This window comes from Marmota marmota, unplaced genomic scaffold (genome assembly GCF_001458135.2).
Source record: "Marmota marmota marmota unplaced genomic scaffold, marMar, whole genome shotgun sequence".
Lineage (NCBI taxonomy): Eukaryota > Metazoa > Chordata > Mammalia > Rodentia > Sciuridae > Marmota > Marmota marmota.
In genome coordinates this window covers 33,370,077-33,393,566 of record NW_026000211.1, presented here as the reverse complement: position 1 = coordinate 33,393,566, position 23,490 = coordinate 33,370,077, and the positions used below count along the sequence as shown (strand labels likewise).

At 34.5% G+C, this 23,490-nt stretch overlaps 1 protein-coding gene across 3 annotated transcripts in view; it reads left to right on the top strand.

Annotated features, from left to right (window-relative positions):
• Positions 1 to 23,490, top strand: part of Diaph3 (diaphanous related formin 3) — a 475,858-nt gene that overhangs the window by 179,261 nt on the left and 273,107 nt on the right. For all 3 annotated transcript variants that reach the window (XM_048791762.1, XM_048791763.1, XM_015486017.2), the window contains 2 exons: positions 3,427 to 3,735; positions 4,509 to 4,623. In XM_048791762.1, the coding sequence (XP_048647719.1) occupies positions 3,427 to 3,735; positions 4,509 to 4,623 (424 nt within the window). The remainder of the gene's footprint in view (positions 1 to 3,426; positions 3,736 to 4,508; positions 4,624 to 23,490) is intronic.

Sequence of the window (23,490 nt, the reverse complement as noted above, 5' to 3'; positions counted from 1 at the left end):
CAGATCTTATGCATCTTTGGCATTCTATGGGCAGTCTTGTTCTTGGTCACAGCCTCCAGGCAATACTCTTCATTATGCTTGATGTTCTTAATAAGGCATGCTGTTTGATTTGTGGTCTTTTATAACACTGTTTTTGTTTGTGCTGGTGTCATGTCATTAATTTTATGCTCTTATGTGTGTTCTACTTTCTATAGTGTACCATAAAACTTTTAATATCATTGATATTTCTTACATGTGCATAATTTGCTAGTTAGTTCTCATATATGTATTTGGTATGAGGGAGGGCTTACAATTGAAGTTAATAATTTCAAGGAATTAACTGTATTACCAAGACTTACTAACCCTACTTTTCTTCTGTATGATCATAAAAATTCATCTTCTAAATTCTCACCATACTCTGCAAACATAATGGGAAAGGTGGCTCAATGGACATAGCTGTTTGCTTTACACTCCTGATTTCCACCTATCTTCTTTATGGCAATTGACTCTGTAGAATGATGTAGAGTGGAACACTCTTTTTTTACTTTTGGTTTATGATTCTGAGCTTGCCTTTTCCTCTTCCTGTGTTTGTTTATTTCTTCGGTTATATTTGTGTTGCTGGGAATTGAACCTAGGGTTTTGTACATGGTAAGCATGTACTTTGTCATTGAGCTACATTCCCATAACTTTAAAAAAATTCATTTAATTTGAGACAGGGTCATTCTGAGTTGCTGAATTCGGCCACTAACTTGTGATATTGCTGCCTCAGCATCCCCAGTAGCTGAGATTACAGATCTTTCAGGCTTAATCCTTTTATTCTATACTTTTCTTCAATGACTGTCATGTGCCAGTCACTTGTTGAGGTGCTGGGAAAGAGTAGTGAGTAAAACAGCATAGTCAATTCCCTACTGCAGTTTTTAATCTATCAATGAGATAATTGCTACATCCCTGGACTTTTCTTAATTTTTATTTTGAGGTAGGGACTTACTAAGTTGCCAAAACTTGTCTTGGACTTGGTTCTTCCTGGTTCAGACTCCTGATTATCTCACACTTCTGATAAGAGGTAGTAAGAAGAAGTATAGAGTGCTGCCAGTGTAAAATGAGTGTCAAGATCAAACTTTCCTGAAGAAGGAATATGTTAACTCATTCTGGAAAGACTGGTAGAAGATGGTCAAGTAAAAATATAACATACAAGGGCCCCTGATATCAGTATTACGGGTTGGTGCATATATGTAATTAGAAGGAAGTTACTTAAAAGCCCAATTTGTAGGGACCTGATCATGATATTTATTTGTAGACCCTACTAGAAATTTTAAGAATGTTTTTCCTAAAGTGCATCAGACATATGGAGAAGATTTGGAAATAACCATTTAATCTTTTTTGTTTGTTTGTTTCTTATATATATATTTTTTACTTATCAATTAAATGCATGTTTATAGAACTCTATAGACATGTCTTTTCTCATCCTACATATTATCTGCATATTGTGAGCTCACATTTTCTTTCTTAGCTTGGGTTGTCACCTACAGACAGTTGGGTTTTTATTTGTTCTTTTTAAAAATTTTATTGGTTCTTTTAAGTTATACATGACAGTAGAGATCCATTTTGATAAAATTATACAAGGATGGAATATATTTTATTCTAATTAGGACTTCAGTCTTGTGGATGTACATGGTTATGAGATTTAATATGGTGTATTCATATATGTACTTAGGAAAATTATGTCAGATTCATTCCACTGTCTTTCAATTTCTATTCCTCCTCTCTTTTCTTGTTTTCCGTTTGACTAATCTACTGAACTTCTGTTCTTCCTCTTCAAGTCCCCCTTATTTTGGGTTAGCATCCACATGTTAGAGAAAACGTTGGACTTTTGGTTTTTGGGATTGGTTTGTTTCACTTAGCATGATTATTCTCTATATCCATCCATTTACTGGCAGATATCATGAAGTCATTCTTCTTTGTGGCTGAGTAATACTCCATTATGTATATGTATCACAAGTGCTTTATTCATTCATCTGTTGAAGGGTACGTAGGTTGCCTCCATAATAGCTATTATGAATTTTGCTGCTATAAGCACTGATGTTGCTTTGTCACTATAGAATGCTGACTTTAAATCCTTTGGGTATATACTGAGTTGTGGGATAATTGTTTCCAATGGTGATTTCATTTCTAGTTTTTTGAGGAATCTCCATACTGCTTTTCAGAGTGGTTGACCAATTTGCCCTCCCACTAGCAGTGTATGTATGTACTGTTTTCCCTACATCCTTAGCAACATTGTTACTTGCATTCTTAATTGCCATTCTTGTTGGAGTGAGATAAATCTCAATATAGTTTTTTTTTTTTTAAGAGAGAGAGAGAGAGAGAGAGAGAGAGAGAGAGAGAGAGAGAGAGAGAGAGAGAATTTTTTAATATTTATTTTTTAGTTTTCGGCGGACACAACATCTTTGTTTGTATGTGGTGCTGAGGATCGAACCCGGGCCGCATGCATGCCAGGCGAGCATGCTACCGCTTGAGCCACATCCCCAGCCCTCAATATAGTTTTAATATTCATTTTTCTAATTGCTAGAGAGATTGGACATTTTTTCATATATTTGTTGTCTGTTGTTTTTCTTCTTTTGAAAAGTGTCAAATAAATGTCATTGCCCATTTATTGATTGGGTTATTTGTTTATATATATATACACACACACACACATACATACACACACACACACATATATTTTTTTGGATTTTTGAGTTCTTTGTTTATCCTGGAAATTAACTCCTTATCTGAGGTGTGTATAACAAAGATTTTCTTCCATTTTGTATGCTCTCTTTTAATGTTCTTGATTGTTTCCTTTGCTGTAAAGAAGCTTTTTAGTTTGATATCATCAATTTTTGATTTTTTTATTCTACTTATTGTACTTTAGGAGCCTTTTTGAGGAATTCAATAACTGAGCCAATATGTTAGAGTATTGGGCCTACATTTTCTACTAGTAGGTACAGGTTTTTGGTTAGTAACCAGGTCTTTGATCTAATATGAGTTGAGTTTTGTGCAGGATGAGGCATAGGGTTTAATTTTTATTCTACTACATATGGATTTCCAGTTTTCCCGACATCATTTCTTGAAGAGGTTGTCTTGTCTCCAGTGTATGTTTTTTGCGCCTTCTACATAGCTGATTTTCAAATCTCAGACATCTCTATGCCCATTTCCATAGTGGGCATTTCCACTTGTGTAGCCATCACTGTCTTCAAATTGGGAATTGTATTTCTAGCAATTACATTTTCTTGAGAACAGCAGCTATATAACTCTTAAATTGGAAATGTTCTCAGAGTTTTATGTTTTGGTTAAATTATATTGATATTAGTTAATTTTGGTTAAAAATGTATCTTAGTTTTGAGTAAAGTACACTTTGTACACATTTGTAAACATGTTCTCAGTTGTTTCTCTTATTACTTTTTTCTCTAGTTTGGTGCCTTGCCAGCTGATGTCAGTATTTCTTTGCCACCTTCAAAAGAAGATGGAGCTGGTCACCCACCACTTCCTGCTCCCCCTCCATTGCCCTCTTGTGGAGGGTTGCCACCTCCACCACCCCCTCCACCACCACCTCCACTTCCAGGAATGCCCTTGCCATTTGGTGGTCCTGTGCCTCCACCTCCTCCTCTGGGCTTTTTTGGTGGTAGAAACTCTCCTCCTCCACCAACACTGCCATTTGGGTTGAAACCAAAGAAAGAATTTAAACCTGAAACCAGCATGAGAAGATTGAATTGGTTAAAGGTGAAATGTACAAATGGAGGAAACCTTACTTCTATCTAGATTAAAATTTAATTTTGGATTGACTAACATGTAATTTCTAGTGGGAACCCTAATCAAAGTGACAATGAATAAAATGGTATTATTATTATTTAAAAAATAGGCATGTTGAGACAAAGTCCTATGTTATGGACTAAGTTGTCCTGGTTCATAAATTTGATGAGAATTGATGTTTCAATGAGATTTGATTTGTAATTAAGTTGATATTTCACAATTATTGTGATGGAAACTTACATTTATGTAGAACTTTTCAAAAGTACAAAAGTCTTAGTGTTTTTAGGATTTTTTTCTCTGTTGGTAGCTATTGGAAAAATACTATGTATTGTCAGAAGCTGATACTTAGGTCATAAGAATTCTGAGTCTGGCAGAAAGGTAGTTTGATGGTCACATCAATTGGGGAAATGCTGTATAATGAATATATCTTGCCCTTCAAGAGTTGTAGTACGGGTGAACATTAATAATCCTCTGAGAAATACAATTGAGAAGGAATAAATTAAACTTTATTTCATTCAGCTGCAAATCCCTACCTATTTGATCATAGAAACTTTTTCTTTCTCATCAGAACTTAATGTCCTTCACAATTTGTACTTCATTGAACAGACTTTGGGGGAAAATCTTGCAGAGATTACTTCATAAACATCCGATGGCAGCTTTGGGCCTGGGTGTATACATTCCGATTGGGCTGGGACAGGTGAAACACTCAGCTGTTTGTGAATCAGTCTTCTCCCTGATTGCAGATCAGACCTCATGAAATGACTGAAAACTGTTTCTGGATAAAAGTAAATGAAAATAAGTATGAAAATATGGATTTACTTTATAAACTTGAGAATACTTTTTGTTGCCAACAAAAAGGTAAGCTTAACATCTTGGTTATGTATTTATATTTAGAATTTTAATTGCCAGTTTGCATATCCAGCCTCTACAAACATTATTTTAAGAATCCTATCCCTTATATTTTTACATTACAAATGATAAATTATCTCAGGAGTATTTAAAAGTGAATTTTGTTGTAAATTATATTAAAATGGGCAATTTTTAAAATGCAAATGATTAATATAAACTTTTATTTTAAAGGTTTTTTGTGTAATAGTTGTTTTGAGGATGTTCTATTGTGGTGAAATAGTTTTGTTTTTTTTTTTAAGAAAGTTTTTTTCAGAGTCAGTTTTAGCATGTGAATTTCCTTTAGTTTGAGAAATAGAAAAAATAAATGTCAGCCTTTCTCTAGTCAGAGTTTTGCCACACTTAGTATTATAGTGACTGCTCCATAATTAGTTGGTATAAGCAAATGAGATAGAAATATCAAATATATTGTGTATTCAAAGTTGACTTGAAAAACAAGTGTTTTAGTATGTTATGATCTTTTTATTAAAAACAATGGATTTAATTTTGCAACTTGTTTTGTGATAGCTTAACCTGTGCAGTGTGTTTTTTAAAAAAATTGTTTTTAAGGACATGGGCTTTTTTTTTTTTTTTTTGTCTGAAAATTGAATTCATTTTTTCCAGTCTCCCATGGGCTTGCCACTTATATTCAATGCCTGATAATAACATATTTTGTTGAATTAATTTTTATGTGTATGTAAAACTTATACTTTTGGTTTGTAGGAAGGCATTTTAGATCAATCATTACCTTTTAACTTTTGAAAAGACCCTTTTCCACCATAGCCCTGTGTCACCTATGTTCCTGGGTTCACTGAACTCAGGGCTGGCCTGGAAAGATTGTGCTGGGTGGATGTAGGTGGGAGACCTGGGTATAGACATAGAGGATTTGACTTCTTAAAATGCTTACTGTTTACTAGGTGCCATGGTAGAAATGCCCCAAGTATCTGATTTAACGTGATAATCACAGCAGCCGGAGAATATTGGCAGATACCTTAAAAACTTATTTGTATTCCTTTGAAATGTTTTCTAAAAGGTCATCATAAAATAGAAATTCTCTCTAAGAGATTATTATAAAATAAAGTAGCTTTCTAGAATTTGTGGTACATCAAAACCCTTTATCAGATATTTCTGTGAGGAACATTTGTCTTGACTAAAATATTAAAAATAAAATATTGTGGTCTTTGAAAATGGAGAATTCTCAGCAAGCTCACCATAGGAAAACTTGTAAAGTAAGCAGATCTTAATTTTACCTTTTGATTATGGAGAATCAAAATTTTCTTTGAATAAGATTAGTGCACTCTTCAAGGCAATCAAGGAAAATATATGGCAGTTAAAATGTGTATTTACATTTAAAACACTTCAGAATTTCAGATTTCATAATCTGGAATTGATTAGTTTTCTCTTTGCTTTGCTAGTAGGTGCAAACGGTGGTACCTAAAAGCTATTTAAGTAATGCTGCCATCCAGCTACTCTTTCTTTTTTTCCCTCTTTACTCTGATTACTTTCTTAATTAATGAGGCTCAAAAGGGAAACTTGTTAGCATGTATTTAATTTAACTGTAGTGTTATCCCTAAATGAAATAATTGGACCTTTAAAAAATTCTTAAGTCATCTAACTTTAGCCTTGAGATTCAAGGTTAAAAAACAAAAAAACAAAAAAGGATGTATTTGCTCAGTCTAATACTAGTTGTACAGATTAAGATGAGAAATGATGATCATTTTCTGAGTCTTCTTACTTCCATCCTCCTTGGCCTCTTGGTATCTTTGTTCATTCTGTCCCCTTGACTGGAATCTTTGTTATTTGAGTCAGAAGCAGGGGATCACAGCATCTTTTGTCTCAGCTCAAATGTAGCTTTTCTTTTTTTTTTTCCTTTGGTGTGTGTGTCCATGGATGATATTTTCAGGGTGAACAGAAGAGATAGAAAGCCCAGGGATGTGGCCTAACCAATGCTAACATTTCATAATGCCAACCAGAGATGAATTGTGAAAGTCACTTTATTTTGTTCTGTACCTCAAGGAATAATTTTTAGAGAACATTATATAATTATATATGATTTTTGGCATTACTGGTAAAGTATGTAATTGGGAAAGGCCAATCATTGTTACTTTTAGAAAAACAGAATTTTTATTGTGTAGTATAACTAGTAAAAGATAAGAAAGGAATGGAAAGAGAGATGTTCAGAAGGCTTAGGAAAGACTATAGGTTATTGGAGTGGACAAGCTGCTCCTTGAAGTCACTTTATTTACATGGGCTTCTGAGGTCCTGGGTCCCAATATTAATATTTGCCTATCCCCATGACTCCAAAGATTTGAATGCATTTTATAGTTTCTGAAGAATTCAGAATTAAATTTGACTGCTTACACATTATTCATTCCAATTGTGTCTCCACGTCTTGGCGTACAAGGAGAGGAGAGGCATTGACTGCTGGATGATTTTAATCACTGTTCTGCCTGGGAACTAGGCAGAGGAGGGTCAAGAATTCAAATTAATAAAAGTATGGAATGTTTAGCGAATTGGTATATCTCCATTTTTTTTATTGCATTGACTCTTTGTACTAAGAACTATGGCTATTTCTCTGATGACAAAAATGGATGTTCCATCCCAGGCACTTAAAAGCATTTGAAATGGATAGTGAGAATGAAGAAACTGAATCAAGCCTTAAAGTAGAATCTTAAAATTTACTCACATATCTTTTTTTTTTGGTCAATAAATATGTGTTTCTTCCCCCTTTATAGTAGATGGTGCTTTAGGTTTCTGTGACATTCATGTCCAGATCACTGGGGTTTATTGGTCTAATATCCTGAGAGTTGGAAAAGGAAGAGGAACTAATACCTAGAGCCATAGTCATGTCCCAGTCCTGGGGCTGAATCTTTTCAGTTATTTGTTTAATCTTTACCACTTTACCACATCTCAGCTAAGATCTTTTCTCCTTATCTTCTGATTATAAAACAATTTTTATTTCCCATAGTGTCATCTTGTCTCACCTTCCTACAGATAGAGCAAGATATTTTTTAAGGACATGGACTTTTTTTTTTTTTAAATCCTGTTGCCCTTTATTTTACTATTTATATATTTGTACGTGTGTGTATATATTTAGAGAGAGATATGCATGTATATATAAATATATGCATACATACCAAACACACACACACTACCCTCCTCATTTAGATCTTACTTTGTTTCTTAATCTCCCTCTGACCATTTTTAACATTGTTATGGCCTTCTACAATATATTAGAAAGTACAGCCTTTTCCTATGAAATCCATATTTTTTTTCTGCATTCTCTTGTATCATTGTCTCATACTTGATTTTGCTGTTGAATATGGTTTTCTTGTTTCTTTTTTCTGTTTTTGAGATACATGTTAACTTTCCATATTTTAAATTCGTCTGAAAATATATATGAGCATTTTTTACTTTTATTTTTTGGTACTGGGGATTGAACCAAGAGGCACTAAACTGAACTATATCCCCAACCGTTTTAATTTTTTTTTTTTTTTAGACCATGCCCACAAACTTGTAATCCTTCTACCTGTGTTTCCAGAGGTGCAGGGATTATAGGCATCTGCCACTGGGCTTGCATTTTTCCTGATTACTTTTTTTTCCCTTTCCTTTCTTCTGTTTTTCCATTTGACTGCCACTATTCCAGTCAACAAGTGTATATTGCATGTTCACTAGGCCTTGGGTTAGGGACTGGGAGAATGGGAATGAGCAAGGGAATCATGCTTCTTCTGTCAAGTTCTCTGTTGAAGTACAAGATTGGGGTAGAACATGGAACAACAAATACTGATTGTTATTTTAGAAGAGACTGCCATACTTTACTATCTTTGGCTTCTGTTGAGACTTAACAAGGTTATAAAAGAACATTGTTTATATATATCTCTCTCTGAAATTTAATCACAATATTCGTGTATTGAACATTTGGTATCATCAAAATAGTGCTAATGACCTGTGTATTTTTTACCAGATTGGAAGCATCTGTTGGTTAATTTTAACAGGCTGTTGGAAAATGGATTGAAGTATAGTAACAGGTTATTGGTATTGGATTTGTCAACTAAAATTAATATTAATTACTTTCATTATTCACAAGCTGTTAACTTAATAGGGATTAAAGGGCTTTCTGGAAGTATATGAATAGTCTAATTCAGTTAGACTGATTTAGTATGAAAATCTGGTTCCACAATTGTTAGCTTTTTGAAGTAATCACATTTTATAACAGGTGCATCATATTTGCAGATAAGGCCAATAAACTGGTTTATAAATAATTTCTTACCTGAATAGTTATGGCATATGGAAACAGTTAATGGATTACGCACTTAAAAACAAATCAAGCTTAAGATTTCTAACATCATAGTTCAATGGACAAAGCATTGGGGTAGCAAGTCATAAGCCACAGATTATCCCAATGACTTGGCTGTGTTCAAGATGTCATTTTGTATTTGAAACACAATTTATTCCTTTTATACACATAAGTGTATAAAAAGTCCTAAGTCACCTTCCCAAGCCTAAAATAAGACAAGCAGTATAGTTTATAACTGAGAATGCATGGTAATAAAGGAATAATGCCAAATTGAATGCCACATATCTTTGTATCTTGCACATCCTGAAGTTTTCTGAAAAGAACATTTGAGGAATAATAATTTGGAAAGATTGAAGAAAAAGAAAATGGCCAATTAAGTATTCTCTAGGAATGCATCACTTGGTTATTGTCTGGGCTAAGTCTCAAAAGAACTGAAAACATAAGTAAATTATGAGATGCGTTGAGGGTGGCTTGTTCCACCATTAGAATGTATCCTATTGATAACCAGATACAGTGTATTCTGTGTTGCATTCCTGAGGAATTAGAAATTTATTCTTAAATCCTCATAGAATTAGTGTCTAACCTGAAGCCACAGTATACTTTCTTTTTTTTTTAATTTTTTATTGTTGGTTGTTCAAAACATTACATATTTCTTGATATATCATATTTCACACTTTGATTCAAGTGGGTTATGAACTCCCATTTTTACCCCATATACAGATTGCAGAATCACATCAGTTACACATCCATTGATTTACATATTGCCATACTAGTGTCTGTTGTGTTCTGCTGCCTTTCCTATCCTCTACTATCCCCTCTCCCCTCCCCTCCCCTCTTCTCTCTCTACCCCTTCTACTGTCATTCATTTCTCCCCCTTGTATTATTTTTCCCTTTCCCCTCACTTCCTCTTGTATGTACTTTCGTATAACCCTGAGGGTCTCCTTCCATTTCCATGCAATTTCCCTTCTCTCTCCCTTTCCCTCCCACCTCTCATCCCTGTTTAATGTTAATCTTCTTCTCCTTCTCTTCATCCCTACTCTGATCTTAGTTACTCTCCTTATATCAAAGAAGACATCTGGCATTTGTTTTTTAGGGATTGGCTAGCTTCACTTAGCATAATCTGCTCTAATGCCATCCATTTCCCTGCAAATTCTATGATTTTGTCATTTTTTAATGCAGAGTAATACTCCATTGTGTATAAATGCCACATTTTTTTTATCCATTCATCTATTGAAGGGCATCTAGGTTGGTTCCACAGTCTTGCTATACTTTCAAATGACAGGGGCCACAAAACACTTTGGTTACATGCTTATTTGTATAGCATATTTATGATGTATACTGATAGAAATTTTATAGGTTCATGAATATGGATACATTTCCTGGACACTGCCCAGATGCTGGCAAATGGGGAGATTTGGGTGTGTGAGTCTTATGCAAGTGTGTGAAGAAACATAGCTTTTTCTCTTTTTTTTTTCCCCCCTCTCCTTTTCCTTCTTCCCTTTCAACAAGGAATAGTATTATTGTAGTGGATTTAAATGGAGTCATTTGTCTAGTTGTGGATTGGGGACTGCTGCCTCTCTTCCATAAATATTCACCTTATATTTTGATTTTGGTAGCAGTTTTTAGTGATGTGCTCTAGTTATCAAGCCTGACCATATTTTAAAAGTTGTCACCTTCCGTTATTGTTATTGCACACCTTTTCCTCAGGATTTCTCTTCCCCATTTAACCAAAGCATCTCCTGTTGCCTAGGATTGCTTGAAGTATACTTCTGTCTGGTAGGCCATTCTTATTTGGCTGATCTGCCTCATCTCATGGTTTATCACTCAGGATTTCCACTTAAAATTAGTGTACATTATTACTCATTTGAAAAAATAAATTCCTGTGAATGCATCCCCTGCCTCCTGCCACTGCCCCCAGCACACAAACACACAGTTTGGCTCAGAATAGATTGAGCCCTCTAGAGTTCCCAATGTAAGTTGATCCTGTATTTGGAGCATGGGACAGGGCTGGGGCGCTGTAGGGCATTCACAAGTAGGTGCAGTGGACTTCTAGCTGGGTTATGTGTTATATAGGAATTTGATATTAAATAGTATAGCAAATTCTATTATGACAGAAACAAACTTTCAGTATAAAATAACTTTATTATGTGTTTTATAAATTAAAGTTTATAAAATATGTAAGTTAGCTTTTGAGTTTATTGAATGTTCCTGTGTTTTAGTAAGTTGAGGATTAAAGGATTTATACCTTTGAACATATTCTGTGGCATTTCATGGCATCTGAATAAGAAGGTGATGTTAGAGACCTTTGGTTACCACAGCTCTAACTTGTCCAAATACACCTCTGACTCTTAAAAGAATGGCTATTTTAAACTTAGACATACCTTAGTTTTGAGTTCTTAATTTAGGTTCTGTGGTTAGAACAGTTGTCTGTGAAATTCAGGAACAATAGAAATATCAAGAAAAATTACATAATTTCTTTGACTAGCCTCTAATTGAAATTTAGCTTTCCCTTTACATAGACAACAAATAGTAGTACCTATGGCCTACTCACCAGTAGAGTTCATACATACTTTCATAATACATTCAAATTGTTTTGGAGACATGAAAATCTCATTTAAACTCATTTCTACTTCAAAATTCAGGTAGTTATTAGATTTGCAACTAGGTCTTGTAAAGAAATCTATTTTATCATATTGTTTTCTTTGCAGTCTAGGTATTGAACCCAGGGCCTCATGCACGTTAGGCAAGTATTCTACCACTGAGCTACATCCTCAGTTCCTTTTTATTTTTATTTTTTTCTGGTAAAGGGGACAGGGAGTGGGTAATTCATTTGAAAGATCAAAGGTGAGGAAGAAGGACTGGATAGGCAGAATGTTAGATAATGGTGCAAATGTGACAAATTCTACGCCAACCTAGCCAGGAGGGTGCTCTGGAGCAAAGGAATACCTATTAGAGAAGACTTTGTCAGTCTCTAATGGCCAGTCCTTATCACCCATGCCACACTCAGTCACTGGCTGGGGGCTGCCCAGGAAGAGCTTGGCCTGATCTTAAGTGCTGAGGAGGAGGTTAAAGGTTCAGAGGGTTTGGAGCCTGTCAGCTAAATGCATTCCTTGCCGTGGAACAGAAAGTCTTTTCCTGAAGAAGATCTGAGCAGGATGTTTTCAGGGCTGTCTTACCTGTGTATTATTCTTTTCAAAGCTGGTGTTCAGTGCTTTTTCTTTTCTTTCTTTAATCTGCATTTCCAGGACCCTACTGGCTAGGTTGACTCAGAATTTGTCACATTTGCACCATTATCTAAGGTTCTGCCTATCTACTCCTGCTTCCTCACCTTTGACTTTTCAAATACATTACCCACTCCCTTTCCCCTTTACCAGAAAAAGCATATCTCTTAGTACAAATACATAATGGTAACTGGTAAGGTTACCTCTGCCAACTCAAAATTAACACCGGTGCCTTCAAAATAATGGAAATATTTCAGCCTTTGTGAAAATTGAGAAGTTATTTATACAACATGGTTTACAAAAGTTAAGGATAAGATAACAGGAGTTTTTTTATTCTATTTTTCAGTGCTTCTTTATTACAGTGCTTCTTTATAATGTCATAATTGATTACAGCTCTTCTGGGTAGGCTTGGGCTACCCACTGCACTGAGTAACTGGTTACAACACTTTCACACTGTACATCTCCTTGCCTTCCTTGACAGACATGCAGAATCCTGAATACTGTTGATATCTGCATTTGAGTATAATTTACTTTTGTGCAAGTCTTCTGTGTTTTATTTTATGGGCTTAAAAATCTATCCTGAAAACTTTTCTACTTCTCTGACAATGGAGTCTTTGGCAGGAAAGGTTAAGGACTTTAAGTCAGCTTTTCTGATTTGTACACTGGTAGAAGGAAAGTGAATGTCAGGGGCCTGGGCTTGACTGCTGCCTATTCAAATGTATGTGGCTTTCCTTTTGATAATTCAAGAGACCAATACATTTTTTATCATGGGATATTTCATGCAACTTAGAATAATTTACGGCAGCTTCAGCACCATCCTATTCCTTTTTTTTTTTTTTTAAATGGTAAGGTCTTGCTGTGTAGCCCAGGATGGCCTTGAACTCGAGGCTCAAGTGATCCTCTTGCCTTAGACTCCTGAGTAGCTGGGACTATGAGTATGTGCCACCTATCGAGTTTTGAATCTTGCTTTAATAGCCTACTACAATGTTTTGCTAGGCTTTGCATTTGCTAGTGAAAATATACATGAGATCTGGACAAAGCATGAAATTCCTTCACCAGACAATAATACAGGAATAATTCAAGAACAGTAATGATAGCTTCTTTTTTTTTTTTTTAAGCAGTTACACATTTAGTTCCTTTATATTGTTTTACTTGTTTTCCAAAACAATTCTGTGAAAGAACCAAGGCAAGTATTATATATATTTTGTACAGAAGAAAAAGTTATGTTCAAGTGAACTTCAGCTAAAAAGAGCAGCCAGTCTGAGCAGAATACAGATCTGAGTCAAATGCCATTGCTCTTTCTGCTGTGGCACACTGCTTCTCTGATTAAAAGAAATCCTATTATGTTTTATTTAAAGTGCTCTTCTTTGATTTAAAATAATTTTCCTCTCATCTCCTGCCACCTTACCGCTGCCCCACAGCAGTTCACCATCATCCCACAATTTATATTAAAGGCTTTAAAAACTTGCCGTTTTTTATTAAGACCATCTTTCATCATTTGGTACCTCTATTCACTTCTGTAAGTATTTGAGCTGTAAATACTAACACCATGCTGTGGAGTGTACATGAGAAGTGTGGACTCTGTGGAGTCTACCGTACAAGTGTGCAACCCTGGCTTTGTAGCTATAGTTTTTCCTCTATAAAATAGGGTACATAATACCCATCTCATGAGGTTATTGTGAGGATTATATAATGAATATTGTAAAGCACCTTTTGCAGTGCCTAGCTCATTGTGTTGCTGAGGAAATGTTAAATTAAGTTTTGAGAATACAGGCCTCGTTTTTCCCTTGAAGTGTTTTATGTATCATTTCTGAAGTTTACACAGTATAAAAATTAACTTTATAGCTCTTGACCTTTGAGTGTTTATATTTTTTTATTAACTTAGATGAAATTTATTTGTATACTGATTAATACAAAACAAAATCGTACATATTTATGGGTACAACATGATATTTGATGTTTTCATTGTGTTGTTGAAATCAGGGTAAATGTTTATGTTTTAATATTTGTGATTTCCTTATTAAGAAAATATTCAACTATATGCTTTCTTCTAGCTTTTGTTTTGGGGTGGGGGGAGGGAATCAGGGGATTGAACTCAACCACTGTGCCAATCTGCAGTACAATTTTATATTTTATTTAGAGACAGGGTCTCACTGAGTTGCTTAGTGCCTTGCCATTGCTGAAGCTGGTTTTGAACTCGCAATACTCCTGTCTCAGGAGATGCTGGGATTACAGGAGTGCGCTATTGCACCCGGCCTCTTCTAACTTTTTTGAAATATATTTATGTTATTATCTATGGTCACTCTATTGTGCAATAGACCTTAACAGCTCCTAAATATAGCTTAGTATCCACTGTTCAGCCTCTTGCCATCCTGCCCTCTTACCCTCCTTTTCTTCCTCAGCTTCTCGTAAATAAACATTCTACTTTAAAAAAAAAATCTATGAAATACACTTTTTTTGTTGATAAGTTTTTTAAAGAGTGAGAATTATTTGCTACCTGTCTTTTTGTACCTAATTTTCACTTAACATTATCATTTCCAGTTCTATCCATGTTGTACAAATGCCAGGATTTCTTTTTCTTTCTGTGCCTGAGTAGCATTCCATTGTGTATGTACCACACTTTTAATCGATTCATTAGTAAATAAGCATTCAGGTTTTTTTTCTTAGTGTGAATAGTGCTACAGTAAACATGGCAATGCAGATATCTCTTCCGTGTATGAATTTCATTTCCTTTGAATAGATGCCCAGTGAGGAATGCTGGATCATATGGCAGTTTTTATTTTTAATTTTTTGAAGGCACTCCATTCTGTTTTATATAATGGTATACCAATTTACATTCTTACCAATAGTGAGCATGGGTTCACTTTTTTTCCACAGTCCTGCCAGCACTTATGTTTTGTCTTTTTGATAGTAGCCATTTGTATTAGAGTAAATTATACTTAATTGTGCTTTTGACTTGTATCGATCAGTGATGTGAAGCATTTTTTGGCCATTTGTATGTCTTCTTTTGAGAAATGTCTGTTTAAGTCTATTGCCCATTGTAAAATTAGTTATGTAATTTTTTAAAATTATTTTTTGAAGTTTTTTTTTGTTATTTGCTAGGTTTTGAAGTTTCTTATATTCTGTATATTAAACCTCTTTTAGGTGTATCATTTGTACATGTTTTCTCCCAATCTTGAGGTTGTTTCTTCACTCTGATGATTTTTTCCTTAGCTCTTGTAGAAGAGTTTTTTTCTTTGATGTAATTCCATTTGTCTTTGTTTTTGTTTTCTATACTTTTTAATTCTTCTTCAAAAACTCCTTGTCTATTCAAGTACCCTGAAGTGTTTCACCTATGTTTTATTCTAATAATTGCATAGTTTAATCCATTTAGAGTTGATTTTTTTTTAAACTGGTGAGAGACAGGGATCTAATTTGATTCTTTTGCAAGTGAATACCCAATTTTCAAAACACCATTTAATGAAGAAATTGTCCTTTTCCCCAGACCTTTCTTAACACCATAGTCAAAAATTCAGTTGGCTGCAGATGTGTGAGTTTACTTCTAGGCTCCCAATTTTATTCCATTGTTTTGTTTGTTTTTATGCCAATATCCATTATAACATTTTTTTCACCTGTAGCTATAACTCTGCTTCCAAGTAAGATTTCTGAACCTCACAAATACTCTACTAACTGACCTTTTTAAAGAGCCACTGACAAAGCTTAATGTAACACTTGTCCATTCCATTAATTTTAGAAGGTAATAGTAGATTCTCATGTACATCTTGTTCCTTTCATTTTTAGATATCTTATTGAATGCTTTATTAAGTTTCTTAAGGTAGTGATTTGTTAAATCAGTAATGAATTTAAAAATGTATTAGGCCCCCCTCCCTTTGTTTTCTTATTCAATGATTTCTTTTCTTTCAACTTATGAGTCATTGATGGATTTGGGGCCTAGCGATTTTTGTAGTTTTATGAGATTTAAATCTGTAATTTTTTGCTTTGCTTTTCTTGGTGTGATTTAATTCTAGAACATTGAGCTGATGGCTTCAGAGTGATTTTGAAAAGCTCACTGAGTCCTTTATAAAACCTTACTGGTACTTTTTAATAATTCATTATTATTTTGACATTTATTTATAGTTTCAGAGATTAGTGAGGATGGTATGGATGGCTTAATGTAATTATGGAACTGGGATGCATTAAGGCATTAGGAATCTTTAGTCGATAGGCAAATAGAAGTGCCAAGTAAAGCTTATAGGCTAAATTCTCCCCAGGGTTTTTAGGAAGGGTGATAACTGTTAATTTTTTTAGTTTCATAGAGTGCTGGCAGAAGGTTCAGAGCAGTGATAATTTTTCAGGAATAGATTGCTTTTTTTTTTTTTTTTTTTTAAACCTCCTCTAGCTTTGTGATGTAAGCTAAGAGAAATTAGTTGGAGGAAATATATAACATTGTTGTAATCATACTCTTTTTGACATATCAAAGACTTCATATGTTTCTAAACAAATTAAGGAAATACATCAAGTAATGTTTTTAGTTAGTAGTTAAGAATTAGTGTTAGTATTTCTATTACTTCTATTTCCCTCCTTCCTAGCTTGTAAAATAATTAAAAAGGAGGACAAAGCTCTTTATGTGAAAGCTTATTCATCTTGGATTATAATTTACAGCTCCCAAATCTACCAGTAGAAGATGGTCTTGGAGTTTTACATGTTGTACTTGTATATGTTAATTTTTTCTGGTGAATTATGAGGGATTTGCCTGCAAGGAAGCATTAAAACCCAGAAGTCTTGTGGTTGGTGGTCCCAGAGTTTATTAATTTGACATCTCAGTACTCTGGGTTGTCTTCTTGTTCATTTTCTTAGCTTTCCATCTAATTTTGGCATTGTTTATCTGGCAGAGAAAGGGGGAATCATGTTCACAAATGGGGCTCTTTGTTATTTTTCTATTGCTTTTATAACAAACTGTCATAGATTTAGTAGCTTTAAAAAATCCACAATTTATCTTCCCATTTTGTAGTTTTGAAGTCCATCATGGTTCTCATAGGTCACAGTCAAGGTGTCAGCATAGTTGTGTTCTTGATTTGAGGCTCTAGGGAAAGTGTACTCCCTTGCCTTTTCCACTTTTAGAGGTCACCCATGTTCCTTAGCTGTGGTTCCCATTCTGCGTCTTCAAAGAAGCCAGGAATTGTGATAGTGGGGAAAGTCCTCATGTTGGCTCTCCCTTGCTTGGTTTCAGTAATGACCTCTCTGACCCTGTGACTTAGTAATTTTGGAAAGGTAGTTTTAGTAACCAGGTGATTGAATTGGCCCACTGGGATAATCAGGCCTGCCTTCCCTATCACCGACTCCTTATTGTTAGTTCCACATGCAAAGTTTCTTTTTCCATATGAGATAAAATATTCACTGGTTCTAGGCATTAGGACTTGTGTGTCTTTAGCAGAGGACTTAGAGGATAAGACAAGCTATGCCATAAAATTGCCATGTTTCACAATTACTTGGTCCTGTTATTATCACTTCATTAACATTGTGTCATTTTCTTTTAGCTTAGGATTCCTTTTGCAGAAATATGCCATCTTAGACTCCTGAGGCACTGTGGTTCAACTTTTTAAATCATTTTTTTTTCTGTTCAATAAATGTGTAGAGGTTTGGATAATTTTCAATCACATTAACATGTTTTTGTTACCATATCTAAGTTACCTTTCTTGATTTATAGAGAAAAATCTTTAGATTATGTGTCTTTATAAGTTCCAGGAAGGGTTCCCCCACTTTTATTCTTATATTTAGTTAACGTGCAATTCTTATATTTAGTTATCATAGTCGGCTATATATTTTCCAGTTTGTAATGTATGCTACTGATTTCGTTGTGTATGGCGGGATTATTCTGTGTTTGTTTGTGTATATTTTATGTTCTTCTTAACTTAGAAATATCCTCTTTAAAACCTAGGGTAAAATGCCATTGGCATTTATAACGATTTTTGTGACTCTTACTTGTTACTATTTATTTTAAGGATGAAAGAGAAACTAGCCTTAGGAAACAATCATTTTATATGTTATTAATTGGTGGACAATAAAAATTTCTACATTGCCTGTTAATGTAATTTTCCTTATTTTAAAGTTTAATAATATTTTAAAATACATATCATTACACTTGTCCTATGATGTCTTACAGCATGTTTTTATTTGCATAATATTTATATTTTGATGGGGATGTTGGGAACAGGGGGACTTTTTTCCTAGTCCAAATGTTACTCAAACCTAATGAGCATCTACAAATGGATATAAATATATAATTTCATTACCACTTGCAAAATGTTATCATAATTGCATATTTCAATGGATAATTTAAAATACAATGTTTAAAAGTTTATTTTAATTAGAAAAAAATTTCATCATTGAAGGAAGAGTCACATTTACCAAAAGGTCGAATGCAACCCCATTTCACAAAAAATAAATAATTTATTTTAATTGTTGGCTGTTAGTCATTTCCCAGTCTACTCTTCTATCATCATATTACCTTAGACTCCTTCTTCCTGAAGCAGGACTCTTCTTCCTTTTTTAATCTTCTTTTCTTTTTCAATTAGAGAACTAATTATTTTTCATGGTTTCACAGGTCACAGTGGGACAGTTTTGCTCTCTGCTCTTGTAGCATGAGATTCAACCCAGGAGAGTTGAAATAGTCAACAGGATAATTGTGTTTATTTTTAAATGAAGGGCATTCATTTTTAGAGCTTTCATGCTTTTTTATTTTATTTATTTTAAATTTATGCTTTTTGTGAGTAATATTTTTTTACTTTGCCAAGTTTTGTTTTACTTCATTTTGAATCTATCTGTATAAAAATAAATATGAACTTTTACAGTTGACCAGTTATTCGTATATTCATTTCATGTTTTTAGTACCAATAGCAATGAAAACTGCAGTTTGTTGTCACTTTAGCCTCGGAACACTACTTTTATAATAGAACTTACTATGTATTTGTGTACATGTATATATGTATACATATATGCATACAAATATATAAATTTATAAAAAATTGTGTATCTATAAAAGAGTATTGTTCTATAAGCCAGGTTGTCTTAAATTGAATAGACACTGATGGTTTTTTCATTTGATCACAGCATTGTACTCAGTGAGATCATTGAGTGTAGAAAAGACAGATAACCACCTGCCCACTTGTGAATCTCTCCGGTATCTTTTTTTTTTCTTTAATTTTTTTTTGTAGTTGAGGATGGACATCTTGCCTTTATTTTTTTCATTTATTTATTTTTATGTGGTGCTAAGGATCGAACCCAGTGCCTCACACATGCTAGGCAAGTGCTCTGCAACTGAGCTAGAGCTACAGCCCCAGCCCTCAAGTATGTTTTTATCAAGAAAGTTTTTTGAAAATGTATTCTCCCCCCTTCCCCGTCCCCTCCACCCCCACCCCTTTCCACCAGGAATTGAAACCAGGAGCACTTGGCCACATCTCCAGACCTTTTTTATTTTATTTTTTGAAATAGCCTTGCTAAATTGCTTAGGACCTTGGTAAGTTGCTTAGGGCCTCCCTCTGTGGCTGAGGGTGGCTTTGAGCTTGTGATCCTCCTGCCTCAGCCTGTGCCTGAGTTGTGAATGTGTTCTTGATAAAGAAATTTAATCTTCAACCCCAATAAACCAAAAATTATCATTATTTCTGGTTGTAATAGGGTTTTAAGAAGTCCAGAGCAGCTCTTGGAAGCAAATGATGGGAAAGAAAGGAGTTGACTTATTAATAAGGGGGAAAATGAGTGCCTGCTAAGCCCTGGGGCTTGCTTGGTCTTTGCAATGTATCATTTACACCTTCACCCATTTCAGTGTAAACAGGCTGAAACTCAAATAAGTTAAAGATCTGGCTTTGAAGTTCACATCATTAGGAGTTTAAAGTCAAGAATTTACTTCTATTTGATTTCATAAGTTGTGTCCATTTTCTCTATATTCTTTGGGGACACTGGAGGAAAAGAGGGAGGGGTAAGACATGAGTGCAAATTGGAGGAAGTATCCTGGTGGCCTTTATCTATTGGTAGGGAAATGACACCAGTATCAGCTATTCTCACAGCATATGTAGAACAGTTACATTTCCTTTTTTGTCTAATTTTGGTTGTTTACACTCTATTTTTTTTAATTTTTCAGTTGTTGATAGACCTTTATTTTATTTATTATATGCAGTGCTGAGAATCGAACCAAATGCCTCACATATGCTCAGCAAGTGCTCTACCACAAAGCTACAACTCCAGCCCCTTCTTTACACTTTTGGAAGCTATGGTAGCTGTTTATTACCCACTGCCTTTTAAACCTTTCTAAAAACGTTGTTTCCAAATCTTTCCCATTCTCATATTCCTTCGAATTTTACGATAATAATCCAGTGATCTTCAAATGACTTAGGCCTATAGGTGTCACATTTATAATATTCTGTGCATGCATACATATTGAAGGATTTAAAAAGAAGGACTCCAGTCTAGCATTCTTATCCATCTGCAGTCAAGTCCAACTTGCATTTCTAGCTGTGTTCTTCTTGCTCTATGCTACCTGTACATCAGTAACATTGGTCTGTGTTAGCTGTGCTTTTCAGGCTCCTACATTGTTTCTTCATCACACAGCCTGATTGTTTTAACTTTCAGTTCCTACCCATTGTTTATCTTCTAGGAAAGTTTGCACTGGGAGTGGCTGACTTGGGTTTGGCATTGGAGAGACTACTTTGCAACCAGCCATTGCCTGCACTTTCCATGTAATTATCTTTTCTACCTTTACATGGTTTAGCTTAGTGCCCACAGAACGCTGAAACTTTTCTTTCTCCTGCTTCTTGGTGTCTAATTTCATTTTATACCATCTTTCCCTCAGTTCCTTGACTGTAGCTATTCTGCTCAGCCTCTGTAACATACCTTATATATGCCAGGTATTTTGGCCTTCTTCCTGCCTGTAATATTTGTTTTCTACATATCTGCTCGATAAGCTGCTTACCTCCAACTGTTGATTCAGATGTTATGTTGCCTTCTCAGTGAGGCTCCTACAGGTAATTTCCAATTTAGTATAGGCACATTTTTCCATGCATTTCTCCCTTGTTCTAATTCCTTATCCCCTGCTTCCTTCCTGTATCACTTATCACCTTCTACCATTTTGTTCAGTACTTATTTCCTAATGTATGCTTGTCTTTTTCTTTCTATCCCTACTGGAATTTAAACTGAGGAAATGGATTTTCAGTTAGCAAAATATATCCCAAGCCCAAGAATGCCTGACACATACAGTGGCACCAAATTAATATTTGCTGAATAAACAAATGTTTTTTCATTTCTTTAAAACAGAAAAGTAATAATTTCAGCTTCCTCAAGCAAATTGGCTTTTTTCATTTTAAACCAATGGGAATTTTGGAAGGAAAGTAGAAGTACTTAAATGATCTAGATTCCAATTAACTCTACCACTGATGATTTTCATTCTGGGTAAATAGCAGGCTGTTTTGTAAATTAGGTTAAAAAATTCAGAATATAATAAAGATAGTTGAGTTTCAGATAGGATCAGGACCTAGATGCTAAAGTGATCCGCCCCCCCCCGCCCCCAATTGTAGTAGCAGATATCTGTGTAAGGAGGAAGAAGAATTCTCAGTAACCTTTTTGGGGGGTGTGGTTCTGTGTATTGAGTCCAGGGAACTTATTCCCCAGCCTTTTTTATTTTTCATTTTTATGCAGGATCTCACTAACTGTCTGAGGCTGCCTTGCACTTGCGATTCCCCTGCCTCAGCCTCCTGAGTCACTGGGTTTTCAGGTGCGCACTACTGCTCTTGGCTTAAATTCAATTTTTATTGGGTGGAGTTTGACTTGATGGCTACAAAATCGGAGTGGCTGTTAGCAAATGTATTGTAATACGTTTCTATAGCCACCCCCCTGCTCCCCGAAAGTTTCTCCTTTCTTGGATATTTACTTTTTAAAAATTGAGGTGAAATTTGTATCAATCAACATTAGCCAACCATTTTAATGTGAACAATTCAGTAGCATTTAGTACATTCAAGGTGTTGTGACGTCTCATGATGTCTAATCAGCTCCAAAACATTTCCATTAGTCCCAAATAAAACCCTGTGCTATTTAAGCAATTTCTTTCTACTCTACCTACCCCCAGGCCTGGCAATCACCAATCTGTTTTCTGTTTCTATGAATTTACTTCTTCTGAATGTTTTGTATAAATGGAAACACAAATGTGTACCTTTTGTGTCTTTTTTTTTTTTTATTTAGTGCAACATTTTTGAGAATAATATTGTAGCATATGTCAGGACTATGTTCCTTTTACTCTCAGAATAATCCATCATTTGTATATATTGTTATCTGTTTATCAATTCATTCATTGATAGGTACTTGGGCTATTTCTACCCTTTGACTAATGTTTATAGTACTTTTGAGAGTATGTGTGAATATGCATTTTGAGTACCTGTTTTTGTTTCCATTGGTATATACTTAGGAGCAGAATTGTTGTGTCATATGGTCATTTTATGTTTTCTTTTTGAAACATTGCCAAACTTTTTTTTTTTCACAGTGGCTGAGTCTTACATTCCCACCAATGAATGTGTAATGGTTGTAATTTCTGTACATCCTCACAACACTTGTTATTTTCTATTGTTTTGGATATGTGTTGATTTTAAACTTAAAAAAAAAATAACACTTTAAAGTTTTATTGATACGTTTCCATTTATAAAGATTTGACTGTACATAACAAAGAAAATCTATCATGTTAAGCTCTTATAGGATCTAACAAAAGATTGAAGTAAGCAGGGAAACCTCAGGATATAATATATTTAATTTTAAAATGTTGGAGAGAATGGTAGTATAGGATTCACAAGTATAATTGAAAGGCCTGCAATTTTACATGAAATGTAGATATGTCAATAATTGCTCTGTATTATACAGTATTATATATGTTAATAGTGACATACAATAAGATGCATTTAATTAAACTTATATGAGTTCACTTAACTATTTACACTGCTGTGATTGCCTCAGTCTCAAATAATTGCCACCAAAAATTTAGAAAATGAGTGAAAGAAAGATTTATAGATTGTATGTAAAACCCAATTATCCTACTAAATTCATAGTACAATGCAGAGTACTTACCATGTAGTATATTTTGTGCTGTCAAATTAGTTTTACAATATTCATCTTCACTAACTGTATAGTACTACATTTAATGATTATAATCCAGTTCTTTGGCATGTTGAAATTTGTAGGTTTAGGTTAGAGTAATCGAAACAGACTTCCTGAAGGAAGCACATTAACTGGTTGACCCCATACATACTTCATTTCTTAAGTGTCATCATTCTTTTGGGAAATGAGTTCTATGACTTCTCAGATTAGGAT